General features: G+C 54.0%; 1 protein-coding gene across 2 annotated transcripts in view; it reads left to right on the top strand.

Annotated features, from left to right (window-relative positions):
• Positions 1-390: 390 nt before the first annotated feature.
• Positions 391-25,199, top strand: part of HLCS (holocarboxylase synthetase) — a 173,651-nt gene continuing 148,842 nt past the window's right edge. The window contains exons 1-5 of one of the 2 annotated variants that reach the window (XM_040980801.1): positions 391-585; positions 5,447-5,569; positions 16,469-16,631; positions 18,957-19,900; positions 24,333-24,515. In XM_040980801.1, coding sequence (XP_040836735.1) covers positions 391-585; positions 5,447-5,569; positions 16,469-16,631; positions 18,957-19,900; positions 24,333-24,515 — 1,608 coding nt within the window. The remainder of the gene's footprint in view (positions 586-5,446; positions 5,570-16,468; positions 16,632-18,956; positions 19,901-24,332; positions 24,516-25,199) is intronic. The other variant, XM_040980802.1, reaches the window with a different exon arrangement.

Here is a 25,199-nt window from a genome sequence, read left to right as displayed (position 1 = left end):
AAAGCCTGCCCTTTTAAAAGTCTATCTTTGAATTCAATAAAAACAGATCCAAGTGGTGCACCGGCTTGCTTCCACTGTACTAGAAGTCGTGTGGGCTGTGGATGCTGTAGAAGTGCACGACCCCACGGTGGGGAGGCCGGCCTCGGGCCGCACGGTCCCCGCGCCCACCAACTGCCTCCCACCGCCAGCCTAGGCCATCAGCTCCAGCCCCGCCAGCGCGGCCTCTGCCGGGGCGGCCTCTCTCCGCACGCCCGCAGCCTCCCGGCGGCCGCTCCCGGGCCCTCCCCTCTCGCCCCAGCGGGCGGGCGAGCTGGCGGGCGCGTCTCTTCCGGCCGGCGGGCTGGGCGGGGCGGCGCCCGGGGCGGGCTGGCGGCGGCCGTGGCGCCGGCCATGCTCATCACGCTGTGCTACCTGTACCTGTGGGCGCGCTGGGGGCGCCGGCCGGCCGAGCTGGTGCGCGCCACGGTGCGGCGGCTGCGCGCCTCGCGCTGCTCCTTCACCTTCTGCGGCGCCGCCGCGCAGCCCCGCGACGCCCGCGTGTGCCTGAGGCGCGGCGGCCGCGTCTTCTGCGTCGCCGAGGGCCAGGTGGGCGGTGCGCGCGCGCGGAGGGCCGGCGTGGGGCGTGCGGCGGGCGGGCCGCGGGCCTGGGCGCCGGCCGGAAGCGACGCCGGGGACCCCCGCGCTCCGCCCCTCGCAGCCGGGGAGGCGCCGGGAGCCCGGGCCTGGTGTGCTCCAGGGCCCGGGGTGCGCCAGGGCCCGGGGTGCGCCAGGGACCGGGGAGCGCCAGGGCCCGGGGTGCTCCAGGGACCGGGGTGCTCCAGGGCCGGGGTGCTCCAGGGCCCGGGGTGCTCCAGGGCCCGGTGTGCTCCAGGGCCCGGGGAGCTCCAGGGCCGGGGTGCTCCAGGGCCCGGGGTGCTCCAGGGCCGGGGTGCTCCAGGGACCGGGGTGCTCCAGGGACCGGGGTGCTCCAGGGCCCTGCCGGGGTGCTCAAGGGCCCGGGGTGCGCCAGGGACCGGGGAGCGCCAGGGACCGGGGTGCGCGGCTGTGGGCGCTCTGGCGTCGGCCGGGCACACCCCGGACATCCTCTCCTGCGTGGTCCACTAGCGTTTGAGTGAACCCGGACTTGGAAGGGCCTCCCCGGGGACCGCCGAGGCGACACAGCCTGGCCCCTGTGCAGCCTGTCAGTGGCGCCCGGGGCGCCGTGGCGGTCACAGCCTGTGTTAGGGCTCGCCGACACCAGCTCCATGCGCTGAGGCGCCATCCCGGGCTCTTGGCTTGGCCCGGGCCCCCTGGCTGTGGAAGGGAACAGTAGTTGTTCCATTCAGCCCACGTGCAGCGTGGACCTAGGGCGGCTCTATGAGCCCGGTCGCCTGGTCTTGCCTGATGATCTGTTTGATCTGTTTGATCTGGCCTCTGGGAAGTTGAGCGATGCAGTGTGTCTTCAGTGAGGACGCGAGGTGTTGGCGTCAAGGTGGAATTGAACAATCTTGTTTCGGGGTTCAAGGTGGAGGTTGCAGTCTTGTCACTTGGTGAAAAAAAAATCCACTTTGTTTTTCCTGGGCTGTGACACGGCGGAATTCCAGCCTCTGTTTTCTCCTAGGCAGCTGCATTACTAGTCCTGCCTGGCAATAACTAGTACCACCCAGATGCCAGGGTGCCCAGGCTGCTAAGGGCTTAAGTCTCTCAGAGACCTGATAGTGAAAGATAATGTAACCTGAGGAAGAACGGGGGGATGGGATTTTCTGTCATAATGGTTTCCAAGCTGAGGTTGATTCATTAAAATATTTTTATGTGTAGCTCAAAGTACAAACTTTGAACACAGGAAAACATAGATACGTAACATTTTCTGGACAGTTTTACTTTTTTTTTTTTTTTTTTTAAAGATTTATTTTTATTATTTTCTCATTGGAAAGGCGGATATACAGAGAGGAGAGACAGAGAGGAAGATCTTCCATCCGATGATTCACTCCCCAAGTGAGCGCAACGGGCCGATACTATGCCGATCCGAAGCCAGGAGCCTCTTCCGGGTCTCCCACGCGGGTGCAGGGTCCCAAAGCCTTGGGCTGTCCTCGACTGCTTTCCCGGGCCACAGGCAGGGAGCTGGATGGGAAGCGGGGCTGCCGGGATTAGAACCGGCGCCCATATGGGATCCCGGGCGTGCTAGGCGAGGACCTTAACCACTTGCGCCACCGCGCCGGGCCGACAGTTTTACTTTTTTAAAAACTTATATAAATGGGATGGGGGAGGGGGAGAGAAACGGAGAGAGCACCTGTTTGTTGATTGACTGCCAGAGTGTCTGGTGGCGTGGTAGTGAGGACTGGGTAGATTGGAGTTGAGAAACCAGTCCAGGTCTCTCATGTGGGTGCCCAGCTGCCCGGACCATCACCACTGCCTGCCAGCGTCTGCATTGGCAGGAAACTACAGAACGGAGCTACAGCCAATCTGATGTGGACTTGGGCATAAAGTTACGTTTTTTTTTTTTTAAAGATTTATTTTTATTATTTTTTTTTATTGGAAAGGCGGATATACAGAGAGGAGAGACAGAGAGGAAGATCTTCCGTCCAATGATTCACTCCCCAAGTGTTACAGAGGGAGTGAAAGAGACAGTCTCCCGTCTGCTGCCCCATTCTCCAGTGGCTGCCCCAGCCAGTGCTGGGCCAGACTGAAGGCAGGGGCTTCCCGGCCCTTGGCCCGTCTGCTGCTTTTACAGTCTTAGCAGGGAGCTGAACCGGAAGTGGGGCTGCTGGACAACAAGGGGTTCCTCTAGGCAACCCCAGTGCTGCGAGTGTGGCTTTACCTGCTTGTGCCTGAAAGCCAGCCCCTGGATGTGGGCATCGCAGTCCTCTAAATGCCCGCCTCCGGTTCGATTTTTGGACATTTCTGTAATTCCTGTGGATGCTCTGTTAGGTAGGCTTGTCCTAAAGTTTTGGCCCCTGCCTCGTTGCCCTCCTGCCCTGGCTCACACTGAAGCTTTGCTCAGGGAACAGCTGAATCAGGGCGAGCTCTCCAGCTGTCCCAGCCAGACAGCACCTTGCAGCTCTGTCCGCAGGGACTGCAGACACAGTTCCTAGTTCTGGTTTTAGTTGTTCTCTCCCTAGGGGCTCAGCCTGTTTAGCTCAGCAGCTTGACCTGAAATAGTTGCTGGAAATTTCAGGGAATGAAATGTGGTTAGTGGTTGTTGAGTTGAAACTCTGGTTTCTTTCTTTCTTTCTTTCTTTTTTTTTTTTTTAAAAAAAGATTTATTTATTTTTATTGGAAAGTCAGATATACAGAGTGGAAGAGAGAAGATCTTCCATCTGATGATTCACTCCCCAAATGACTGCAATGGCTGGTGCTGTGCTGATCTGAAGCCAGGAGCCAGGAACTTCTTCCAGGTCTCCCACACGGGTGCAGGATCCCAAGGCTTTGGGCTGTCCTCGACTGCTTTCCCAGGCTACAAACAGGGAGCTGGACAGGAAGTGGGGCAGCTGGGATTAGAACTAGTGTTCATATGGGATCCGGACGCATTCAAGGTAAAGACTTTTAGCTGCTAGGCTACTGCGCCGGGCCCTGGTTTCTTTTTGTAAAAGATTTATTGTGTTTTATATGAAAGGCAGAGTTGCAGAGAGAGAGAGAGAGAGCACGTAAGAATGAGTGTGTTTCTGTCTGCTGGTCTACTTCTCCAATAGCTCTACCATCTGGAATTGAGCCAGCCCGAAGCCAAGAGCGTGGAACTCCTGGTTTTCCATATCGGTTAGTAAGGGCCCAAATACTTGGACCATCTACTGCTTTCCCAGGTGTGTATTAACAGGGAGCTGGATGGGAAGTGGAGCAGCCAGGACCCAAACCAATGCTCATGTGAGATGCCAGTGTTGCTGGCAGTGGCTTAACGCACTGTGCCACAACTTCACTTGGCTTTTTAAAAGCCTGTGGTTAGAAAGTTTGACAACTTGTGATTAGCAATTTTTTTTTAAGGTTTACAACATTACTGGGCTGATGCTATGGTTGTGTGGCTGCTTCACTGTTCATCTACAGAGGCAGTGAGCGAGCTCCCATCCACGGGTTCTCTCTCCGGATGCCACAGTGTCTTGGACTAGGCTGTGTCGGCAGCAGGGAGCCCAGTGCAGGTTCTCCCACTTCTTTCCGTTGCTGCTCACTCTGATTTGAGGAGCAGAGCTGGTGTGGTTCAGATCAAATGAGTGCTGGGTGTCTACACCGACTATCCCATCAGAGATGAAATCTCATCAGTACCACCGCTTCAGTACAAACTGGACGCTTTCAATGTACGTTCTGTGTCTCAGCGAAGTGCACAGTATCTCTGTTTTAATGACTGGTTGGCAGAACTCCCACGCTGTTAATTAGTTCCACAGAAACTTATGAAATCTTGAGTTGTTCCAATTTTTCAGGCAGAGGCCGATTTGGGATGATGACGCAGTGGGGCCTGACCCACATGCCTTTTCATATTTGTTAACGTGTGTGTGTGCGTGCGTGCGCGTGCGTGTGCATGTGAGGGCTGGCCGTGGCAGTCCGCAGGGCGTTGGTTCTAGGAGGTCCTGGGACACAAGTGTTTTTGGATGCTCTTGCCTTTTCTTTAAAAAATACACACTATTCGTCTGGAGTCTGCGTATCCTTGACCTGCCCCTAATCACGTGTACAACCTAATCCAAATGCTGGTGGACTAGTGGCGTGCTGTGTAACGTAAGGAGCAGTGATCGCTTCTCGGCCTTTGGCTAAGATCAAGTGTAGGAATGGTGACAAACATCAAATTGATAAGTTCAGTTCATGTGTGGTATTAAAAAATTTTTTTTTCTGTAGGAGATTGGTGGGATGCAGGGATAGGAACCCCCCACCCCCCAAGGATTGCCAACTGTATCTAATTGGCTAAACCATTTTGGTTCTAACCTGCTTTAGAAAGAACTAAATTATGACCGTTGCTGTGGTTCAGTGGGTAAAACCGGTGCCTGCCACGCTGGAATCCCATAAGGGAGCCAACTTGAATCCTGGCTGTTTTACTTCTTATCCAGCTCCTGCTAATGCACTTGGGAAAGCAGCAGAGGATGGTCCAGGTTCTTGGAACCCTGAACCCACGTGGGAGACCCAGAAGAAATCCCTGGCTCCTGGCTTCAGGCTTGCCTAACTGGCTATTGCAGGCACTTAAGGAGTAAAGCTGCAGTGGGACAAGCTCTCTCTTTTCTACCTTTCAAATAAATCAGTTGGTCTTTGTGGAAATGCCACATTAGTTTTGCTTTTGGGGGTAAGCGTTGTGTCCTGTAGAAGAGGGCCTAGGTGTGAGTCCTGGACTTGCTGCTAATGCGTACTCGAGGAGGAAGCAGGCGATGGATGGCTCAAGCAGTTGGTGCCCTGGCTTGCATTTGAGTAAATCAAAGATTTAGACAAGAAGGCAACCCTGGAGTGGGCTGGATGTGCCTTGAGGTGACACTCAGTCCTCGTCTCTCTCTCTCCGCAGTCGGTGGAGGACTTGAACACATGGGCCCTGCTTATCGTCTCTCCCTTTCTCCTCGAGTCAGAGCACGTAGCGTTTGTGACCGAGAGCATCAGCGTGCAGAGGCCGCCTTCCTCGGCAGAAACAGTGAGTCACTCCTTTCCCCATAGCCTTCCCCTTGTGAAAGCCATCCCTGCCTTTGGGGCTCCCTGTTCTTCTGGGACATTTTGAGTGGCATCAAACACCAAGGACTTTCAAAAAGTTCCTGGAATAATGAAGGGGAAAGGTAAGTTTAGGGGGACCAGTACAGTAGCTCAGCAGGCAAATCCTCTTCCTACAAGCACTGGCATTCTGTATGATCTCTTGTTCGAGTCCTGACTGCTCCACTTCCCAACCATCTCCCTGCTTGTGGCATGGGAAAGCAGCAGGGGATGGCCCAAAGTCTTGGGACTCTGTACTCACATGGCAGACCCGGAAGAAGCTCCTTGCTCCTGGCTTCAGATCGGTTCAACTCTGGCCATTACTGCCATTAGGGAAGTGAACCAGCAAATGGAAGATTTTTGTTCTGTCTCTGCTTCTGTCTCTGTAAACCCGCCTTTCCAATAAAATTAAATACTTATTTTTTTCTTCTTTTAAAGGTAAGTTTAGGGCCAGCATTGCTGTGGCACAGCACAGAAAGCTGTTGCTTGTGGCATGGGCATCCTAAGTGGCAGTGCCAGTTTGAGCTCTTGCTGCTGCACTTCTGATTCGGCTCTCTGCTAACACGCCTGGTTGCATGGGCCAAGTTTGGGGTCCCTGTCACTCATGTGGGAGACCAGGATGGAGTTCCAGGCTTCTGGCTTTAACCTGGGCCATCCCCACCAGGAACTGGGGGATGGAAGCTCTCTCTTCTGTTTCTCCCTTCCAAATAAGTAGTGAAGGAAATATATAAGAATTGTCATTATTTTTAGTATCTTTCACAAGATGGTCAGAGTGTGGAAGGCCTGTGCCTGCGCTGGGTCTGCCGTTCACCTGCTCAGCTGCCCTCACGCACATGCCTGGAGTGACTGTGGCACCACCAAGCCCGGAGTTGGCTTCTCGCGGGAGTGGGCTCTGATAGGTGGGGAGTGACTGTGGCACCAACAAGCCCAGAGTTGGCTTCTCGCGGGAGCGGGCTCTGATAGGTGGGGAGTGACTGTGGCACCACCAAGCCCGGAGTTGGCTTCTCGCGGGAGCGGGCTCTGATAGGTGGGGAGCCGCCAGGGGCCCTGTTTCCTTCCGTCTGTTGCTTGACCCTTCTCCCTCTGCAGTCCCAGGGGGTGGCTATGTGTCTTGGGAAAAAGCTGCTTCTTCCCCTCCCCCACTGCCATCGCCGCGCACGTGGCAATAGGCCTCAGCGCTGGAAAGGGTGGTGAGGAAGGAATGTAACCTCCTCCTTCAGAATCGTGACCAGGGATAGCCCATGCCACACCTGCCCCTTAGTGCCTTAGCTGCCAGAGTGGCCGCTCCATGGTGGGCAGCAGTGGGTTCAGCGAAAACATGAGGGTTTTGTTTATACACAAGGGGAGATGAAGGTATAGGCGTTTCTTTCTAATCAAGTCAGAAGTTAGGGGGCTGCTGCTCCCATAGCATCTCTTAAGAGCGAAGACCCCTTTGCTGGACGGTGGCTGTTGGAAAAGTGACACAGAGACAGGTGACCAGATGTTGAGAGAGAGGCGCACGGACAGAGAGAAGAAAGGGGGATCAGATTCACAGCCAAGTTGAGTATATTAGAGATTCGTAAATTCAGAGAAGTGGCTGTCTGCCTGGGCATAGATGGAGTGACCGCGCGGCAGAGGAGAGCTTCAGCAGGCTGGGCTTCTGACAGTTTTTAGTCTTGGGGGTGTTCCTGGGAGTGGGGGAATTCCAAGAAAATGGAGGAGTGGGTGGGGACCAGGACCGGCTTTTCGCAGGCGTTTCAACGCCAAGTTAGACTGGCCTTGTGGAGTATAGGAGCCCCTGGTGGGAGTCTCCTTTTGCTGACCAGAAGGCATGGGGCCTAAGCTCCTCTTCTTGATTCCTCCCCTGGCTGCTTGGTTCTGAGTCTGCTGGGCTGGAAGGAGGCCTGACCCCCAGGCAATGCTGGCCCACTCCCAGCATTTTGCTGAGGGTCTGAGGAGTAGGCTCAGGAGCTGGAGGCTTCCAGAGGCATTCTTTGACCTCTGATTGGTTGCCCGCTGTATGTGCTTCCCAGTTAGGTTGACTGGCTGATGCAGCTCCGCGTTTTGGGGTGCCCTGGGAAACTTGTATGTGCATGTTTCCCCGGAGGCCAGGGGCGTTTGAGTCGGATAGCACCCTAGAATGCTGCCTGTGACATGCTTTGAACGTGGTGGGATCTTCGATTCTCACATTTCAGAGACTGCAGTTGTGCCAGGTGTTTAAATGATCTTTCCACACGCCAGGTATCTCTGCGGCTGTGATCCGTGGCCATTCTGCAGACCCTTCAACAACAAATAATTGAATCCGAGGAAGGCAGTTGGGAAAAGATGGAACATTCCGATGTCCCCGTATTCACCCAGCCCTTCATTTCTGAATGTATTTATTAAACATCTGCAGCAGTTATTTTGCCAGGTGCAATCATAAATGCTGACAGGCGATGGCAGCCAGCTCGATTTGTAATGTCTTGTGCACTTGTATCAGCAGCCCTGTTTAGTGTGGATTTTTAGGAGGGATTGATGACCCAAAAAAACTTATATATTTCTTTTGTTGCAGGAAACTTGTATATGTTTCCTGTACTCTCTCAAGACATTCACTCATCCAAGGTTTATGTATCTATTTTTCAAAGTTTTAAATTAGTTTGTTGGAAAGGCGGAGAGAGTCTACTGAGTACTCCCCCAGGAAGCTGGCAGTGACGGATGCTGGGCCAACCAGAAAGCAGTAGCCAGGAACCCTGTCTGGGTCTCCCACATGGGTGGCACTTGGGCCATCATCTGCTAACCCCTCGAAGCAGGGAACTGGACTGGAAGCAGAGGGGGGGCTCAATCCCAGGGCACTCTGATATGTGGTGGGTGCACCCCACATGGCAGGTGAGCGTGCTACACCACAGCATCTGCCTCCCAGCCCAGTGTCTCGAGCGCCTCTTCATGGCAGACAGTGCTGGCACTGTGCTGAGTGCAGAAGATGGGAGACCTTGTCCTTCAGCAGCTTACACCAGGGAGAGCACAGAACTAGGTCAATGGACAATTGCCATTCTCAGTGCCAGGTGCCATGGAAGGTGGAGGTAGAGCAGGGGAGTGTGGGGCAGGGAGGTGAGAGGGAAGTGTGGGGCAGGGGGAGCGTGGGGTGGGGGGAGCGTGGGGCTGGGGGAGCATGGGGCAGGGGAACAGGAGGGGGGAGGGGGGAGTGTGGGATGGGGGGAATGTGGGGTGTAGATGTGGGGTCTGGGGGGGAGTGTGGGGCAAAAGAGTGGGGGGGAAGGGAGGAGCGTGGGGCAGGGGGAGCGTGGGGTGGGGGTTGTGTGGGGCAGGGGGAGCATGGGGCAGGGGAGCATGGGGCGGGGCTTATGCTTAGCACTCAGGGCAGGTACTGGTGAGCTCTAAGGGAGAACAGGAAGTCGGTGGAGGAGGAAGCGGGCTCCTAGGCAGTGTGGCTGCAGCCCTGTAGATGCTGCAGTATGAGTGGGTCTGTATTAACCTGCAGGGGATGGTGATGGGATGTGTGTGTGTGTGTGTGTGTGTGTGTGTGTGTGTGTGTGTGTGAACCATGATTAGGTCTGTATTTACCAGTGAGGGGTGTGTGTGTGTGTGCATGCCAGGAGAAGGCCACTGGAGCTAGTGCTGGCATAGCGTGTGGGAGGTTCGTTTTGATGCAGGGTAGCCTCTGAGGATGTGGCCTGGCAGGCTCTCTGCGCAGTTGCGGCTGAGAGAGTGTTGGACCAAGCTGAGCTACGCAGAACCACATGGTTGCTCACATAAGTTGGAGGCGCGCAGCGGGAAACCAAGGGGGCGATCTGAGTTGACTCAGGGATGCCCCTCCCAACAGCCCGGCCGGGCAGTGCTGTACCCAGGCCCTGATTTACCTGCTGGCTCTCTGCTCAGTCAGCCTTGGCTGCTGGTTCTGAGGGCTGGACCTACAGTTAAACGAGGTGCCCGGCAGATGGCAGGAGCCGTAGCCAGCACACACTGGCTTTTATGGAGTGGCTCGGGGCCGTGTGCTATGACAGTGATGTGACCAGTGACCTGTGGAGAAGCCTGGCTCTTTATCTCATTTGCGAGGCTGAGTATAAGGGATCCCAAGCAGTTCCTGTAACAGTAGGGTGACAGGACAAGCTGATTTGGGTGCAGTAAGTTTCTGTACATTGTGCACATTTTTTCATTATGTGTATTTTTCCAGAGACATTCGCCGCCCACCCCCCTCATTGGAAGGACTGTGGGATTCCGTTCATTTTCAAGTTGTTTATGTATTTGAAAGGCAGAGTTCTAGAGAGAGAAAGATAAATCTTCCATCTATTGGTTTGCTTTCCAAAGGGCTGCAGTGGCCATAGCTGAGCTGATCTGAAGCCAGGAGCCAGGAGCTTCTTCCAGGTCTCCAAAGTGGGTACAGAGGCCCAAGCATTTGAGCGATCCTCTGCTGCAGACATATAAGCAGGGATCTGGATGGGAAGTGGAGCAGCCAGGACATGAGCCGGTGCCCGTAGGGGATGGCAGCCCCAGAGGTGGAGGCTTAGCCTGCTGTGTTATGGAATCAGCCCTGAATGTTCTTAAATAGCATGACAAATACACAGATCAAAGAAAGGTTCCGTATGTAGGAGTTAGGGATTATCCTAGCAGTTGCTTTGTAGAAGAAGGCAGTATGATGAGCAGACTACAGGCGGGCAGCCTGGAGAACGGAGGAGAGGGGTGCAGGCCTGGGGCCCACGTGACCCGCCAGGGGAAGACACAGGCCTTGAGGAGCATGGCTGCTGGCAGTGTGATGGAGACAGAGCGCCGGTGCTTCGAGGCACTGCCCGGAGGTGGCTGGTGCACCATTCCTGAAGGTGGGCAGTGCAGCCGGGGGGCCTGGGGTAAGCAGTGCAGTTTTGCAGCTCGCATGAGTCGGCCCAGCTACAGTGACAGATAACCTGAGACTCCCTGCAGCTTCCCTCTGCAACTGTTGCCTGTCATGGCAGAGACCCCCGACCCCCGACTCCCGGCTGCAGGAGGGTGGCCGTGAGGGACATGCCATTCTCACGCAGAGGGAGAGACCAAAAGCCTTCCGGGCAGTGAAGGTGACCGCCAGTCCTTCCTGTCAGGAAGTCGGGGTGGGGGGCACCCAGCTTCCCCAATGGTGGGCTGAATGGTGACTCATTTGCCCACTGGGATATGGTGGAAGTGATGTTGGGAGACTCCCTGAGCTTGATGCAGGCCTACGGCTTCCTCCCAGGCTCTCGGGGCGCTCTGTCTCATAGCCCAGCTCCTGTGCTGTGAGTGGGCCAAGTGTGCGCTCTGCTGAGAGCTGTGTGGGGAGCTCCTGCCCAGAGGCGGTGCTCCTTGAGGCAAGGCTGGAGGCGGGGCATCCTGCAGGTACATCTTGTGCGCTTGTGTACCTGGAACAGATCCTGCCCAGGTTGAGATGCGTGAGCAGAAAGAATAAGTCATTTTGGGCCTGGCGCAGTAGCCTAGTGGCTGAAGTCCTTGCCTTGGGTGCGCTGGGATCCCACGTGGATGCCAGTTCTAATCCTGGTGACCCTGCTTCCCATTCAGCTACCTACTTGTGGCCTGGGAAAGCAGTTGAGGACGGCTTAAAGCCTTGGGACCCTGCCCCCATGTGGGAAACCTGAAGGAGGCTCCTGGCTTTGAATCAGCGCAGTTCCCGCCATTGTGGCCGCTTGGGGAGTGAATCAACAGATGGAAAACTTTTGCTCTGTCTCTCTTCTTTGTGTATCTGAGTTTCCAATAAAAATTAAAAAAAGAGTCATTTCAGCCCCTGGTTTTTGGGGTGCTCTGTTACAGCACAATGACCAACAGACCATCAGAGGTGTCCCTTAAAGGTGTGTTCTTACCCAGCGTCCGTCAGTGGGGCGGGAATGTGGGGTTGCCGAGGTGACAGCTGAGGATGCAAAAAGCTGCGCATGCACCTTAGCCTGTGGACCTCAGGTCATGTGACACCCAGGGCATCGCCCGTCTTGCCATGAGCTCGCGGCCTTTCCGTCCGCCTGTGGTCGTGGCTGTGCGGCTCCCTTGTCGCCTCTGCTCTCTCTCGCTGTGGCATTGGGGTCTTTCCGTCCGCCTGCGGTCGTGGCTGTGCAGCTCCCTTGTCGCCTCTGCTCTCGCTCGCTGTGGCATTGCGGCCTTTCCGTCCGCCTGCGGTCGTGGCTGTGCAGCTCCCTTGTCGCCTCTGCTCTCGCTTGCTGTGGCATTGGGGTCTTTCCGTCCGCCTGCGGTCATGGCTGTGCGGCTCCCTTGTCGCCTCTGCTCTCGCTAGCTGCGGCATTGGGGTGACCCTCATCACCGTCCTCTTGTTTCCCAATATCCTTCTCGTTCTCTCTTTTTAAAACAGATTCATCTATTTGAAAGTCAGGGGAGAGAGAGGGCCCATTCAGGGTTCTCCAGCGCCAGTGCCTGCAGTATGCAGATCTGGGGCTGGGCCTGGGGACTTGGACCATTGTCTGCTGCCTTCCGGGTGCATCCTCAGGAAGCAGGATCCGAAGCAGAGCAGCTGGGACTCTGACCGGTGCCTGGCATCGCAAGTGATGGCCTAGCCTGCTACACTGCAACACTGGCCCGTGTGTCCCTGTCTCCAAAGCACCATTGAGGCACGATGCCTTGTTCGTAACAGTGAATACAAGGAACCTTTTGGAACTCTCCCTTGTCCTCTCAGTTTTGAAACCCGGACTTCAGCTAGGGAGGTTAACCAAAAATCCAGAACGGTCTCTTCCTGTACAGATCCAAATTTTAAAGAAATATTTATTTTTACTTATTTGAAAGGGATCAGAAGCCAGGACTCAAACTGGCACCCATATGGGATCAAGTATTTAGCCGTTAGGCTGTTGTACTGGGCCCTCTGTACCCTATTTTATCTACTTAATTTATTGCTAGATTTTTTTTCTCTTAATATTTATTTATTTGAGAGTTATAGAGAGGGGGAGATGAGAGCTCTTTCATGCACTGGTTCGCTCCCAAGATGGTTGCAGTGGCCGGTGCTGGGCTAGGTGGAAACCAAGAGTGTACTGTTTTTTTTTTTTTTTAAAGTTTATTTATTTTTATTGCAAATTCAGATATATAGAGAGGAGGAGAGACAGAGAGGAAGACCCATCTGATGACTCACTCCCCAAGTGACCTCAGCAGCAGGTGCTACACCAAAAGCCAGAAACTTCCTCCAGGTCTCTCACCTGGGTCCAGGGTCCTAAGGCTTTGGGCTGTCTTCTACTGCTTTCCCAGGCCACAAAAAGGGAGGTGGATGGGAAGTGGAGCTTCCAGGATTCGAACCGGCGTGCATATGGGATCCCGGCACGGTCAAGGTGAGGACTTTAGCCACTAGGCCACCGCACTCGGCCTGAGAGCTTGCAGTTTTATCTAAGTCTCCCACTTGGGTGGAAGAGATTCAACACTTGAACCACCTCCCACTGCTTTCCCCAGGCCATTAGCAGGGAGCTGGATGCGAAGTGAAGCAGCGAGGGTGCAAACTGGCGACATTAGGGGCTGCTGGTGTTGCATGTGGTGGGTTCCCAGGTTGTGCCACGACTAGAACTTGCAGCTACCTGTCAGGTGGGTTCAAAGAGAAGCCAGCAGCATCCCCTGCTGCCTCATGGTAGCAGACAGGCTGAGCTCTCTGTTCTTGGACTGGCTGGTCCCATGTGTCTCTCGGCTGAGTGAACCATACTCGCTGTCCTGCCGTCCTGTGATGGAGCGTCAGGTGCCTGGTGTGGGACACTGGGCAGATTGCAAGAGGAAGTCTCTTTGTTTAGGGCTTCCTTGGCTTTGATCTGGGAGAACAGGCCCCTTTTTTTGCCCCTCTCTTTCTTTGCCCCTTTTGTTTCCATTTGACCATACACATTGGAAGAGTCCCTGTTTGCTTCCATCCACCGGGCGGCAGGTAGCCAGGACTGAGTGTCAGTGACTGGGCGGCTGGGCTTTGATCCCGGCACCCTGGCTTGCATGGCCAGTGGCCCCTGGAGCGTGTTCCTAGAAAGAGGACCCGCACTTAGAGGAGGAAGCAGTTGACCACTGGGAAACCTGATCGGACAGCGTGTCCCCCTGGCTGTTTGGCCTCTTTCTGTCTTCCCTCTTCCTTTGTTTATCTGCTGCCTCCTGGGAACTGGGTGAGAATTTAATTATTGGCTCCTGTTACACTAAGCTGGGGCCTGCCCCAGCAGGAGGCCAGATTAGTGTTTTAACAACTGCTCAGGCCTGCCCTTGGTCTGCTGGGGGGCAGTTATGGGAGCAGTGGTGCCCTGAGCTGGTGCCAGAAGGAGCTCATCCAGTTGCCTGTCCCACTCACCCTCATCCAGAGTCCCACACCCTGGCCCAGCTGTGAGTTGATCCTCCCATCTCTTTTTTTTTTTTAATTGGAAAGTCAGATATGCAGAGAGGAGAGACAGACAGAAAGATCTTCCATCCAATGATTCACTGCCCAAGTGAGCGCAACAGCTAGTGCTATGCCCATCCGAAGCCAGGAGCCAGGAACTTCCTCCAGGTCTCCCACTCAGGTGCAAGGTTCCAAGGCTTGGCTGTCCTCCACTGCTTTCCCAGACTACAAACAGGGAGCTGGATGGGAATTGGAGCTGCGGGTATTAGAACTGGCGCCCATATGGGATCCCGGTGCATGTTCAAGGTGAGGACTTTAACCGCTAGGCCACGCATCCTTCCATCTTACAGAGCTACCTGCCTCCTCCCACTGAGAGCATCTGCATACCATACCTGGTGAAACCAGTTCCCAAGCCTCCAAGAACTGGGTTTTGGCCAGTTGAGGGGAAGGGTCTTCTCAGAAGAACACCTGTTTCCAGAACCCCACCACTCTGGAACAATAAGGGTGTCCTCTCCACACCCTGGCCCCAGCCCCCAGGCAGCTCTGCTGGACTTTCTCATTTCGTCCTCCCAGTATTTTCCTGAGTGCACCTGCTCCTTACTGGACAGAAAATCAGTACCCAGGGAGGTTGAGTGACTTGTTCGGAGCACACAGCTGTTCAGCAGGGCTGTCCAGGACTTGAACTCTGGGCTTCTCTCAGGAGACTATCCTGAGGGGAATGCAGAAACAAACAGATGAGGAAGATCTTCCGTCCAATGACTCACTCCCCAAGTGACCTCAGCAGCAGGTGCTGTGCCGATCCAAAGCCAGGAGCCAGGAACTTCCTCCAGGTCTCCCACGCGGGTGCAGGGTCCCAAGGCTTTGGGCCATCCTTGACTGCTTTCCCAGGCCACAAGCAGGGAGCTGGCTGGGAAGTGAAGCAGCCAGGACACGAACCAGTGCCCGTATGGGATCCTGTTGCTTGCAAGATGAGGATTTAACCACCGAGCCATCGTGTCAGGTCCTCTTCATCTCTCCTGTGTTGGAAACGTGAGTTTCCTGGCAGGATAGAACCATCTGGACTGTCCTTGGCAGTTGTTCTCATATGGACACCCTGACTCCTGGATAAGCATCATGGTACCGTGCGTTTCAGCGTCTGCTTGGGATGCCTGTATCCCATACCGGAGTACCTGGGATGCAGTCGAGTCTGTTCCCGATCTGCCTTCCTGCTAATGCACATGTTGAGAAGCAGCAGGTGAAGCTGAGAACTGGGGGCCTTGTCACCCCACGAGAGAACCAGGTGGAGTTCCCAGCCCCCGGGTCCATCTGGGCCCAGCCCCGGCTTTCGTGGGCATTTGGGGCGTGACCAACAGACAGATGCTACCTCTTTTTCTTTCTCGCTTCACTTTGCCTTCCAAATCAGCAAATGACCAGAAAGATCATGCTGATTGCTGAGCCCGGGCTCCAGAGTGGCACGGGGCAGTCGAGCCATGCTGTGCCAAGCATCCTGAAGGTGGCGTGATGCTGGTTAGTACTGCAGGCATGGGTCCTGGATCGCAGGCTGAGAAAAGCCAGGCCACACGTCACGCGTGCCATCACTGACTATCACAGAACTATTGTGCCCTCCTGTTTCTGCCACAGAGGACCTTGGTAGGGGCTTTTATCATGTATGGCATGGGTCCTTTTCCTTCTAGTGCATTAAAGGAGTTGAGACTTCAATTTCTTTCTTTGAATTTTTAAAAAAGATGCATTTTTTTTTAAAGAATTATGGGGCTGATGTTGTGGCATAGTGGGCAAAGCTGCTACCTGCAATGCCAGCATCGTACTGGGTGCCAGTTTGTATCCCAGCTGTTCATTTCTAACCCAGTTCCTTGCTGATAACCGGAGAAGAGCGGTGGAAGATGGCCCAAAGGATTGGATGCTTTACCCCAGAGGGAGTTCTGGGTTCCTGACTTTTGTCTGGCCCAGCCCTGGCTGTTGTGGCCATCTAGGGAGAGAAAGATGTCTTTCTCTCTCCTTCCCTCTCTATTTCTTTCTTTCTTGTCTTTTTCTGTAACAGTTTCAAATAAATAAATAAATATCTAAAAAAATAAATGCAAGGCAGAGTTACAGAAAGAGGGAGAGAGAGAGAGAATCTTTATTCATTAGTTCATGTTCTCACTGGTCATAGCAGCTGGAGCTGGGCCAGGCTGAAGCTAGTGGAATGAAGACCAGCTGGGTCTCCCATGTGGGTGCAGGGGCTCAAGCGCTGGGGTCACCTTTAGCTGCTTTCCCAGGCGCTTTAGGAGGGAGCTGCATTGGAAGTGGGAACAGCTGGGACGTGAACCTTCCCTGGTTGGGAATTGCAGCTGGTGGTGCAGCCTCCTGTGCCACAGTGCTACACCCAAAGTTACTTTTAAGCAAAGCAGTTCTATTTCGTGCTTTGTGAGCACCACCGTCAGGTGGCTAAGAGAATGTTTGAGCCGAAACGATTTGTTAAGATGCCACAGACGATCATTTGCTCCGTGCAGCTGTGATTTGGTGGCGGTAGCCTGCCTGGAAGCGTGGAGAAAGCTCAGCCTCTCCCCTTCTCCCTTCCTCTGGCCTGCTGGGGTTTCCCCACAGGTTGTCAGGTGGTCGGATTGCTGCTTGCCCCTGGCCTGCCGCCCCGGAGAGCCTTACCAGCTCATGGCTGAAGCGAGCGTGGACAACTTCAGCAAGCTGGGCGTGGCGTTCATGGAAGATCGGCTGCAGATGGACGACGGCCTGGTGCCCCAGAAGATCGTCTGTAAGTAACTGCAGAGGGGGCTCTGTCCCAGGGCTGCATCCCCAGGGCTGCGTCCCACAGCTGCGTCCCACGGCTGCGTCCCACGGCTGCATCCCACAGCTGCGTCCCACGGCTCCGTCCCAGGGCTCCGTCCCAGATTTTCATCTGGAGCACTTGAGCATCCGTGTTGGAAGTGTAAGGGCCTTGCATAGTCTCAGCACCAGGCGGTCAGCAGATTCACTTTAATCATCATGATGTTAACTTCATACACCAGTCAGGATTTTTTGGGGGAGGTATCTCTTTGATGATTATTAAATTTCTTTTTAAAGATTATTTATTTGAAGATCAGAGTTACAGAGAATGAGAGAAGGAAGCAGGGTGAGTGATGAAGTGAGAGAAAAAGAGAGATTCTCCATCTGCTGGTGTACACACACACACACACACTCACACACACACACACTCACTCACACACACACACTCACGCACACACACTCACGCACACACACTCACACACACACACACACACACACACTCACACACACACAGATTCTTCATCTACTGGTTGACTTCCCAGATCTATGGAGAGAAAGGGAGACAGAAAGAGATCTTCCACCTGCTGGTTCACTCCCTGAGTGGCCGCAATGACCAGAGCTGAGCCCATCTGAAGGCAGGAGCTTTATCTAGGTCTCCAGCATGGCCACATGGACCCAAATGCCCGGGCCATCCTCCACTGATTTCCCATGCCACACACAGGGAACTGGACTGGAAGTGGCAGCTGAGACATGTACTGGTAGGTAGAGAATTAACCAGTTGAGCCGTTGTGCCAGGCCCTCAGATTATTTTATTGTTTTTTAAATTATTTTTGGTGACAGATATGGCTATCTCTTGAAATTGTCTCTAGCAGTAATTGAAGGCAGGAGCAGGGTGCGGGACATTGAGGAAAGAACCAAGGCATGGAAACTGGGTCAGTAGCTTAAAACACTTGTATTTTCTGTGTCCTTGGGAATGTAAGAGGAGAATCAGATAGTCCAATCCTTGTCATTGAATTCAAGCTCGAGATGGCCCCTTTTTCATTAGGAAATTATTGCAACATAGACAGTATAAAGTATTCTATCTGTGTGTATGACTCAAAACAATTTCGTATGAGCAGAATTCTAGGAATTTCAAATCGGGCTGTGTGCCGAGAGGGGATGTGACATGACTCATGCATCTTGTAGTCTTGTTGGGAGCAGTGAGGAGAAATGCGAGACAGATCCCACAGGAGGGCGTTGCGCCCATTAAACAGGTCTTCCCCTCAAAATGGTTTCTTTGTCATTTCCAAATTCTTCAGGCATAACGAGCACAAATGAAACCATCCATGTAACTATTAGAGATTCAGTTGAACAAATGTGGAGGGTTATAAAGACCTTGGCAATCACCATTCAAAACAAGACATAGAATGTTTTTTAAGAGGTTTGTCTATTTATTTTCATTGGAAAATCAGATATACAGGGAGGAGGAGGAAAGAGGAAGATTTTCCATTCTCTGGTTCACTGCCCAAGTGGCTGCAACAGCTGGAGCTGAGTTGATCTGAAGCCAGGAGCCTGGACATTCTTTTGGATCTCCCACACGGGTGCAGGGTCCCAAGGTTTTGGGCCATCCTCTACTGCTTTCCCTGGCCACAGGCAGGAAGCTGGATGGGAAGTGGAGCAGTTGGGACACGAACCATCATTTGTATGGTATCCCAGCATATGTAAGGTGATGGTTAGCTAATTGAGCTATTGTGCCACACCCAAAATAAGTAAAAAAAAAATTTTTTTAAAGAAATTTAAAAGAATATAAACATAGGTGCAGCATGCCTAATCTGAAATCCACAGTGGTTTAGAAGCTGAAAGGTTTCAAGTGCCTGAAAACCTGCGAGCTCTGTGGGGAAGGTATATGAAGCATCATGCATTTCGTGTTTAGATCTGGGTCCTGTACCCGAGAATTAGGCGCGTGAGAGTATTCCCGACTCCAAAACGTCTCATATCTGAAGCACTCGTCCTGCCGAGCACTTTGGGTAAGAGGTGCTCAACTTGCGTCATAGGCACTTTCGGACACGTCTTTTCTCAGCACCTTGAATTGAACTCAAGCAAAGGTTTTCTGTGTCTACAAAAGTTTTTATTCATAACATGAACGCACGGAGCTCTGGAAATTTATACAAATCACTTAGTGTCCTGATTTGCCATGCGTGAGACCCGTTGTGCATCAGACAGAGCTGAGGTGGGGGTGCACGCGGGGTGATGCTCACATGAGGGGTGGGTGGGATGCAGGGGGGCTCCTTGGCTGCCAAGTGCTGACTGTTGCTCTCCTTCACGCGTGTCTTAGCTGTGCACTTGAGAGACTCCACACTGAAGGAACTCAAGGACAACGCCTTCAATGAAGAGGCCCAGCTGCTGCAGCCAAGCCCCGAACCCTCTCCCGAGATGGAGCCCGCGGAGGGAGTGACAGAGCCCACTGGCAACAAGGACTCGAGTGAGAGCTTCCCTGCACAGAGGAGGAACAGCACCCCCAGGAGTGAGCCTGCCTCGGGGGAGAGCGAGGCAGCGGGGGGCTGCACCCATCACTGTCACCTCCACCTGTCTAGCTGCCACGAGTGCTTGGAGCTGGAGAGCAGCACCATCGAGTCCATCAAGTTTGCCTCCTCAGAGGACATTCCGGACCTTCCCTACGATGCCAGCAGCAGTGCTGAGGGCGCCACTGCTGAGCCCTCCACTGCAAAGGCAGGCAGGAGGGTCAACGTGACGGGGAAGGCCCCCAACATCCTTCTCTACGTGGGCTCTGACTCCCAGGAGGCCCTCAGTCGGCTGCAGCAGGTGCGCTGCGTGCTGGCTGACTGCGTGGACCCCGACAGCTACACGCTGTACCATCTGTTAGAGGAGAGTGCCCGCAGGGACCCATGGCTGGATAACTGTGTCTTGTTGGTCGTGGCCACACAGGAGGCCATCCCCCAGGACCTGTCCCAGAAGTTCCTGGCCTATCTTTCCCAGGGAGGGAAGGTGCTGGGTCTGTGTTCCACCTTCACGCTTGGTGGTTTGGAGGTGACCAGCAAGGGCACGCCGCGGGGGACGGTGCAGAAGCTGGTATTCTCCAAGGCCGATGGCAGCCAGGTGCGGCTCAGCGTCCTGAGCAGTGGCCATGTGTATGAGGTCCATGCCGAGGAGCGGCTGAGCCCTGGCCTGCTCCGGGGCCACCTGCAGGATGCAGATGAGGACCGCTTGATCGTGCAAGTGCCTTTTGGAACCTGCGGAGGAGAAGCGGTTCTTTGTCAGGTACTGGGGTGAGATGGCGTGGGGGCGGGGAGCTGACTCTGCTCATCTTTGGGCATCTTGGGGAGCGAGTGAGGTCTCTTCAAGGGTGGCTGTTGGCAAGTTCTGGTGTGTGTGTGTGTGTGTGTGTGTGTGTGTGTGTGTTTGATGGTGAATGCCGTGCTTCGTTTAGTTTGGGGCCTTTCATGGTAATTTTTCCTTTTTTTCAAAATATTTATTTACTTTTACTTGAAAGAAATAGAGAGAAAAAGAGCTAAAGAAGATCTTCTCTCCTTTTGTTCAATCCCCAAATGGCTGCTATGGCCAAACCTGAACTAATCTGCAACCAGGAACCAGGAGCCATTAACCTCCTCCAGGTCTCCCATTCAGGTGTAGGGCCCAAGGACTTCAGCCATCCTCTGCTGCCTTCCCAGGCCATAAGCAAGGAGCTTATGCAAGTGGTGTAGCTGGGACATGGACAGGTGCCAATATGGGATGCCTGCGCCACACGGTAGAGGATTAGTCTGATGTGCTACCTTGCAGTCCCATTGGTAATAACTTTTGTAAGATCCATTAATCAGGATGGGCGTTTGGTGCAGCAGTCAACAGGCTGCCTGGGAATCCCACGGCCCATCACTGAGTGCCTGGGTTGGAGACCTGACTCCTTTCTGCATTCTAGCTTCCTGCTGACATACACTCGGGGAGGCAGCAGGTGACAGCTCGTGTCACCGGGCCCCTGTGCAGAAGACGTGGGTTGTTTTTCTGGCTCCTGGCTTTAGCCTGAGCCCGCTGTTGCAGGCACCTGGGTAGCGAATTGGAGAGAAGAGGTAGTTCTCTAGCTTCCTCTCTCTGCCATCTGAATAAAGTAAGCACAATTAGTAAGAGGAGGCAGGAAGGAGGAGGACAGCTCGGAAGGTTGGAAGTGACGCCCATTGACTTCCTTGACCTGCAGCACCCTGCGGTGACTGTGCCTGTATTTAACGGAAGCAGCACAGTGGCTTGGGAGTAGTGTCACAAGCGGTGGTGCCCATCTGCGTAACAGGCTGCTGCCAACTACTGAGCTGGCTGCTTCCTTGCTCTGAAAATCACAGTCCTATAAAGATATTGCAGGGAGAGGCTGTTGCAGTTTTTAGGATGTATGACATTGTGGTACTTACACAAGGAAGCAGGGGGATGGGGGTGAAGGGGGATGCTGGGAGCAGGTCCTTTTTGTCTTTTGGACCACTCCTCCACCCCACCCCCCACTTTGCTGTATAGCTTTCGTTCATTTGAGTGAGCAGTGGCAGGGTAGACTGGCCTTTTCCTGCCTGTCCTTTTAATTTCACAGGGCATAGGTCTTGGCTGGTGTGAGGATGTAATGCAGCCAGCCCCCTGTCCCTCAGTGTCTGTGAGTGCTCAGCACGGACCTCAGTTCCGCACGGAGTGTGGACAGTTAGCTGCTTCTTGTCCTTTTCTGAAAGGGGCAGTGTGACCGCTGCTGGCAGGGTGCCTGCATCGTGGCAGATGTAGACATCAGACATCTAGATCTCGCCTTCGCAGGAGGCAGGGGTGCTGGTGCCTTGCTGCAGGTGGCCATGCTGGGATCTAAGGAAAGTCCGTCCTCGCCCCCGTTAGAGGGCCCAGACGAGCGCCACAGCTTTTGTCATCTTTTTAGTAACTTGTTTTGCTTTCTGGTTCTGTTTGGTTTTCATTCTGTAACGCCGTGTCTCTTCCCAGCCCTCGAGTCCCTTTTGAGTTTTGTGATCAAGCGCTCGTCAGAGGGTGTGGGTCTGTCGTTTCACTTCCTTGCTTCCAGATGATACTGAGGCGAAGATGCTTGAAGTTAAGAAGTCTGGACGTCAGAGCCGATGAGCAGGTTTCCTGCAGGGCTGTGAGCCACATGGGCTGTTCCGGAAGTTGCTGATGAACGGCTCTCTTATCTTTTTTTTTTTCCTCTGCGAATATGGTAACGATAGCAACTGTGCATTCTCAGAAAATCCACTTAAAGAGCTGACTTCCTAGAGACCATCTTTCAGTTTTGAAGAGAGGATTTTTTTTTTGGCTTAGCACTTCTACATGCAGACTTGTCCTAGAAAATTGATTCGGCACCGTCGCGAGCTGTTTCTGTTATGTAGCAAATCTGTCGGCCACACCATTTAAATTGACCCCATTTACTATCATAAAATTTGATACTGCAGTGCCCTGCCTTGGGAGGGGGAGAAAAAAGGGCCACCTGATGCAGCTTCACAAATCAGAGCCGAAGGGTTAGAATGTCAGTTTTGATTTTCAGTGATTGTCTGTGACAACAAGGTCGCCGTCTTCTCCATAGGCCTCGTGCGGCCTGCGGAAAACCTCCCCAAGCCCACGCCATAAATATGATCACAGGCTGGTTCGTTTCCTCTTTCCCTGCTCAATTTCATAGTCTTCATCTGTGTAATCAATCCCGTAATGATGGAACCCAGTAAGAGGAGACTGGGCACCTTGGAAGGCCTAGGGCAGCTGCTGCTGCAGGCTGCCGCTGCAGGCTGCTTGATGCCTTTGCCGAGGCGGGCGGTGGGGATGGGAGGGGGAGCTGTTTCAGGGCTGGCTGCACTGATCCGGTTCACAGAGGGAATTACACGCCGACATTGGGACCATCAGATGGAACAGAAGCGCATACGAAGTGGTCCACATGGACTCTAAGAGGTTTGGTCTCTTTGTTTAGCGCAAGGCGGAAGTGTGTTAGGGATCCCTCTCTCACGGTGGCGCGCCTCGGCCAAGGTGCCTTTGACGAGGTCGAGGAAGATGGGCCAGAGGGCACTGATCTCATTTTGTGGCTGGAGATGTTTTGGGTGCTGGCATCCCGTCCAGCTAGTGAGTGTTAGTTTCAGAGGCCAAACTGGGGATAGGCCATCAGTGTGGTAACCAGCCTGGTGTGCCGCTGGGTGCCATGCCCGCTGCGGGAGTCTTGGATCGCATGAGATGGACCACAGAGCCAGGGCCTGCTGTTCCCTTTGTCACTGCTTTCCGCACGGTGTGGTTTGTGTGTGAGCATGGGTTCAGTGCCTTTCAGTGCACGTGAGCTGGCTCCTTGGTGTTCTGTGTCTGGAGTCTGCGCATGCGCAGTCACATACCTCCGCCTGCTCTTGCGCACAGGTGGGCACAGACCTCGGCTCGCTCCCTTTCAGGCCCCGTAAGGCTCCTGTCCAGGTGGTGGCGTGCTAAGTTAACGCAGGACCTGGCTGCTGCTGTGTTGCTTGTGCGTTTGGGAGGGAGGCCCCCCGAGGAGCGGAGAAGGCAGGGGTTGTGGCCCACCTTGCCGTTCCCTCTCCAGAGCCCCTTGGGGACGGGTCTGTCTGGGACCCCTGACCCGTGTGCTGCGTCACAGTGAAGCAGCAGCCTGCAGCAGCCAGGTGTAGCTGGGAGAGCGGGCTAGGCCTGGTGCCAGTCGGCCTCAGCGTGACACTGGGACCAAGACAGACAGCAGATTGGGACAAGTCTTTGGCTTGGTCTGTCGCGCCCACGTGTCTTACCGCCCAGCAGTAAGAGGCAGACACGAGTGAAGCCTTCTGCGGTAAAGTTTATTGCGCGCACAAAGATGAGGAAGAGGAAGGGGGGCGACCCTGGCAGGCTTTCTGCTCTTATGTGCTGACTGGCCCCGCCTCCGCCTATGATAGGTCGGCGTCATGATCACGCAGGGTCCTGGGCGACTGGATTCGTCAGTCTCCAGTGTTCACGTGCAAGCCACGCTGCAGCTCACTGCGCAGGTGCTAGGCTGCACGAAGGTGTGGCTTATCCGGCCGGCGCCATTTTATGTATGGCATGTGGCCAGTGCATACAGATGTGGCTTGCAACATTGGTCCTGCTGTGCGTGGGAATCTAGAGATTTCTGACTGAAGGCTGGTGCCATGCTTTTAATTTGCACGATGCTGAAAGTAGGAAATGCCACATAACACAGGTTAAAAACAAGACAAAACAGGGCAGATGCGCGCTTGTGCCCTGGTGCTCATGCCCTGTGAGCTTGACTTAAGCGAGCCAGCAGTTCTAGTCCATTGCTTCATGCCAAGACGTAGAATGACTTAGCTTAATTAATGTATTTTTTTTTTATTCGAGAGAGAGGGAAGTGGGGGAGAGAGATTGATTGATCTTCCATCTGCTGGTTCATTACTCAAATGCCCACAGCTGCGGTTGGGCCAGGCCGAAGCCAGGAGCTAGAAACAAGCCAGGCCTCTCACCTGAGCGGCAGGGTCCTGAGTACTTGACCCTGACGGCTGCCTGCCAGGGAGGGGAACTCAACATTCTGACCACTGTGCTATGTGCCCACCCCTCGAACCTTTTGGTTGCCAAGTGCTGCTTCTCAAATGTGCAGGTGCAGAATTTAAGTGCTGTGGGTACTTAGGGGCTCACGTTCAAGTTTTCAGAAAGGCCGGCGAGGAGCTCGTGGTGTCTGCAAGAACCTAAATTCCCACACGGCGTGGTGACCTCTGTCTCCCCTTAGGTGCACTTAGAACTGCCCCCAAGCTCTTCCTTGGTGCAAACTCCAGAAGATTTCAATGTGCTCAAGTCAAGCAACAGTTCACGGTACGAAGTCCTGAGAGAGATTCTGACGACCCTGGGCCTCAGCTGTGACGGGAAGCAAGCACCTGCCTTAACTCCTGCGTACCTTCTGCCCGCTGCCCAGGTGAGCTGGCACCTCGCCCGCAGGGGTGCCTTCAGGTGGGGGCAACCTTTACTGGAAATCTTATATTTCCCTTGGTTTTGATTTTTTTTCTTCCTCTTTTGACTTTGCATGGTTTGGAGGACATTAGAAAAGTGCCTAATTGTGTCGGTGTTTGTATGTTCGGGGTGGGAGTGTAGGGTATGGGAATTCTGGCTTTTCCACTTAAGGGGCAGAGGACCCTGCTGTGGGTTAGGCCAGCCGGCCAGCCGGATCTACAGGTTCCATATCCCTGGATTTAACTTCCCTTGAGTCGAAAATACTGGATCCGAGGGCAGGGGCTGGGAGAGGGGAGGAGGGAAAGAATTACTTCTGTATTGAGCATGTGCAAACTTCCCCTGTCACTGTTTCCGGAATGATAGGGCATGCTGTTTCCAGAGCGTTTGCACTGCCTTAGGTCTTAGGAGCCACCTAGAGGAGGCTCAGAACAGACGGGGACGCAGGTGGGGTGTGGGCAGGCACCAGCCATCCGTGTCTTTTGGAAGCGACCATGGATCCCCTTCCCTGCAGACTGCGAGGGATGGCCGTGGAATAGGCAGTCAAGTTTGTCCGAGACCCAAAAATGTGTTTAGTCGCTTTGATTGGGGAACTTTCTCAGTCAGCCTTTGGGTGGCAAAAAAACCAAACCAACCCAAAACAAAAAACAAA

This window comes from Ochotona curzoniae, unplaced genomic scaffold (genome assembly GCF_017591425.1).
Source record: "Ochotona curzoniae isolate NIBS_2020 unplaced genomic scaffold, NIBS_Ocur_1.0 contig_3498, whole genome shotgun sequence".
NCBI lineage: Eukaryota > Metazoa > Chordata > Mammalia > Lagomorpha > Ochotonidae > Ochotona > Ochotona curzoniae.
This window is presented reverse-complemented; position numbering and strand designations above follow the sequence as displayed.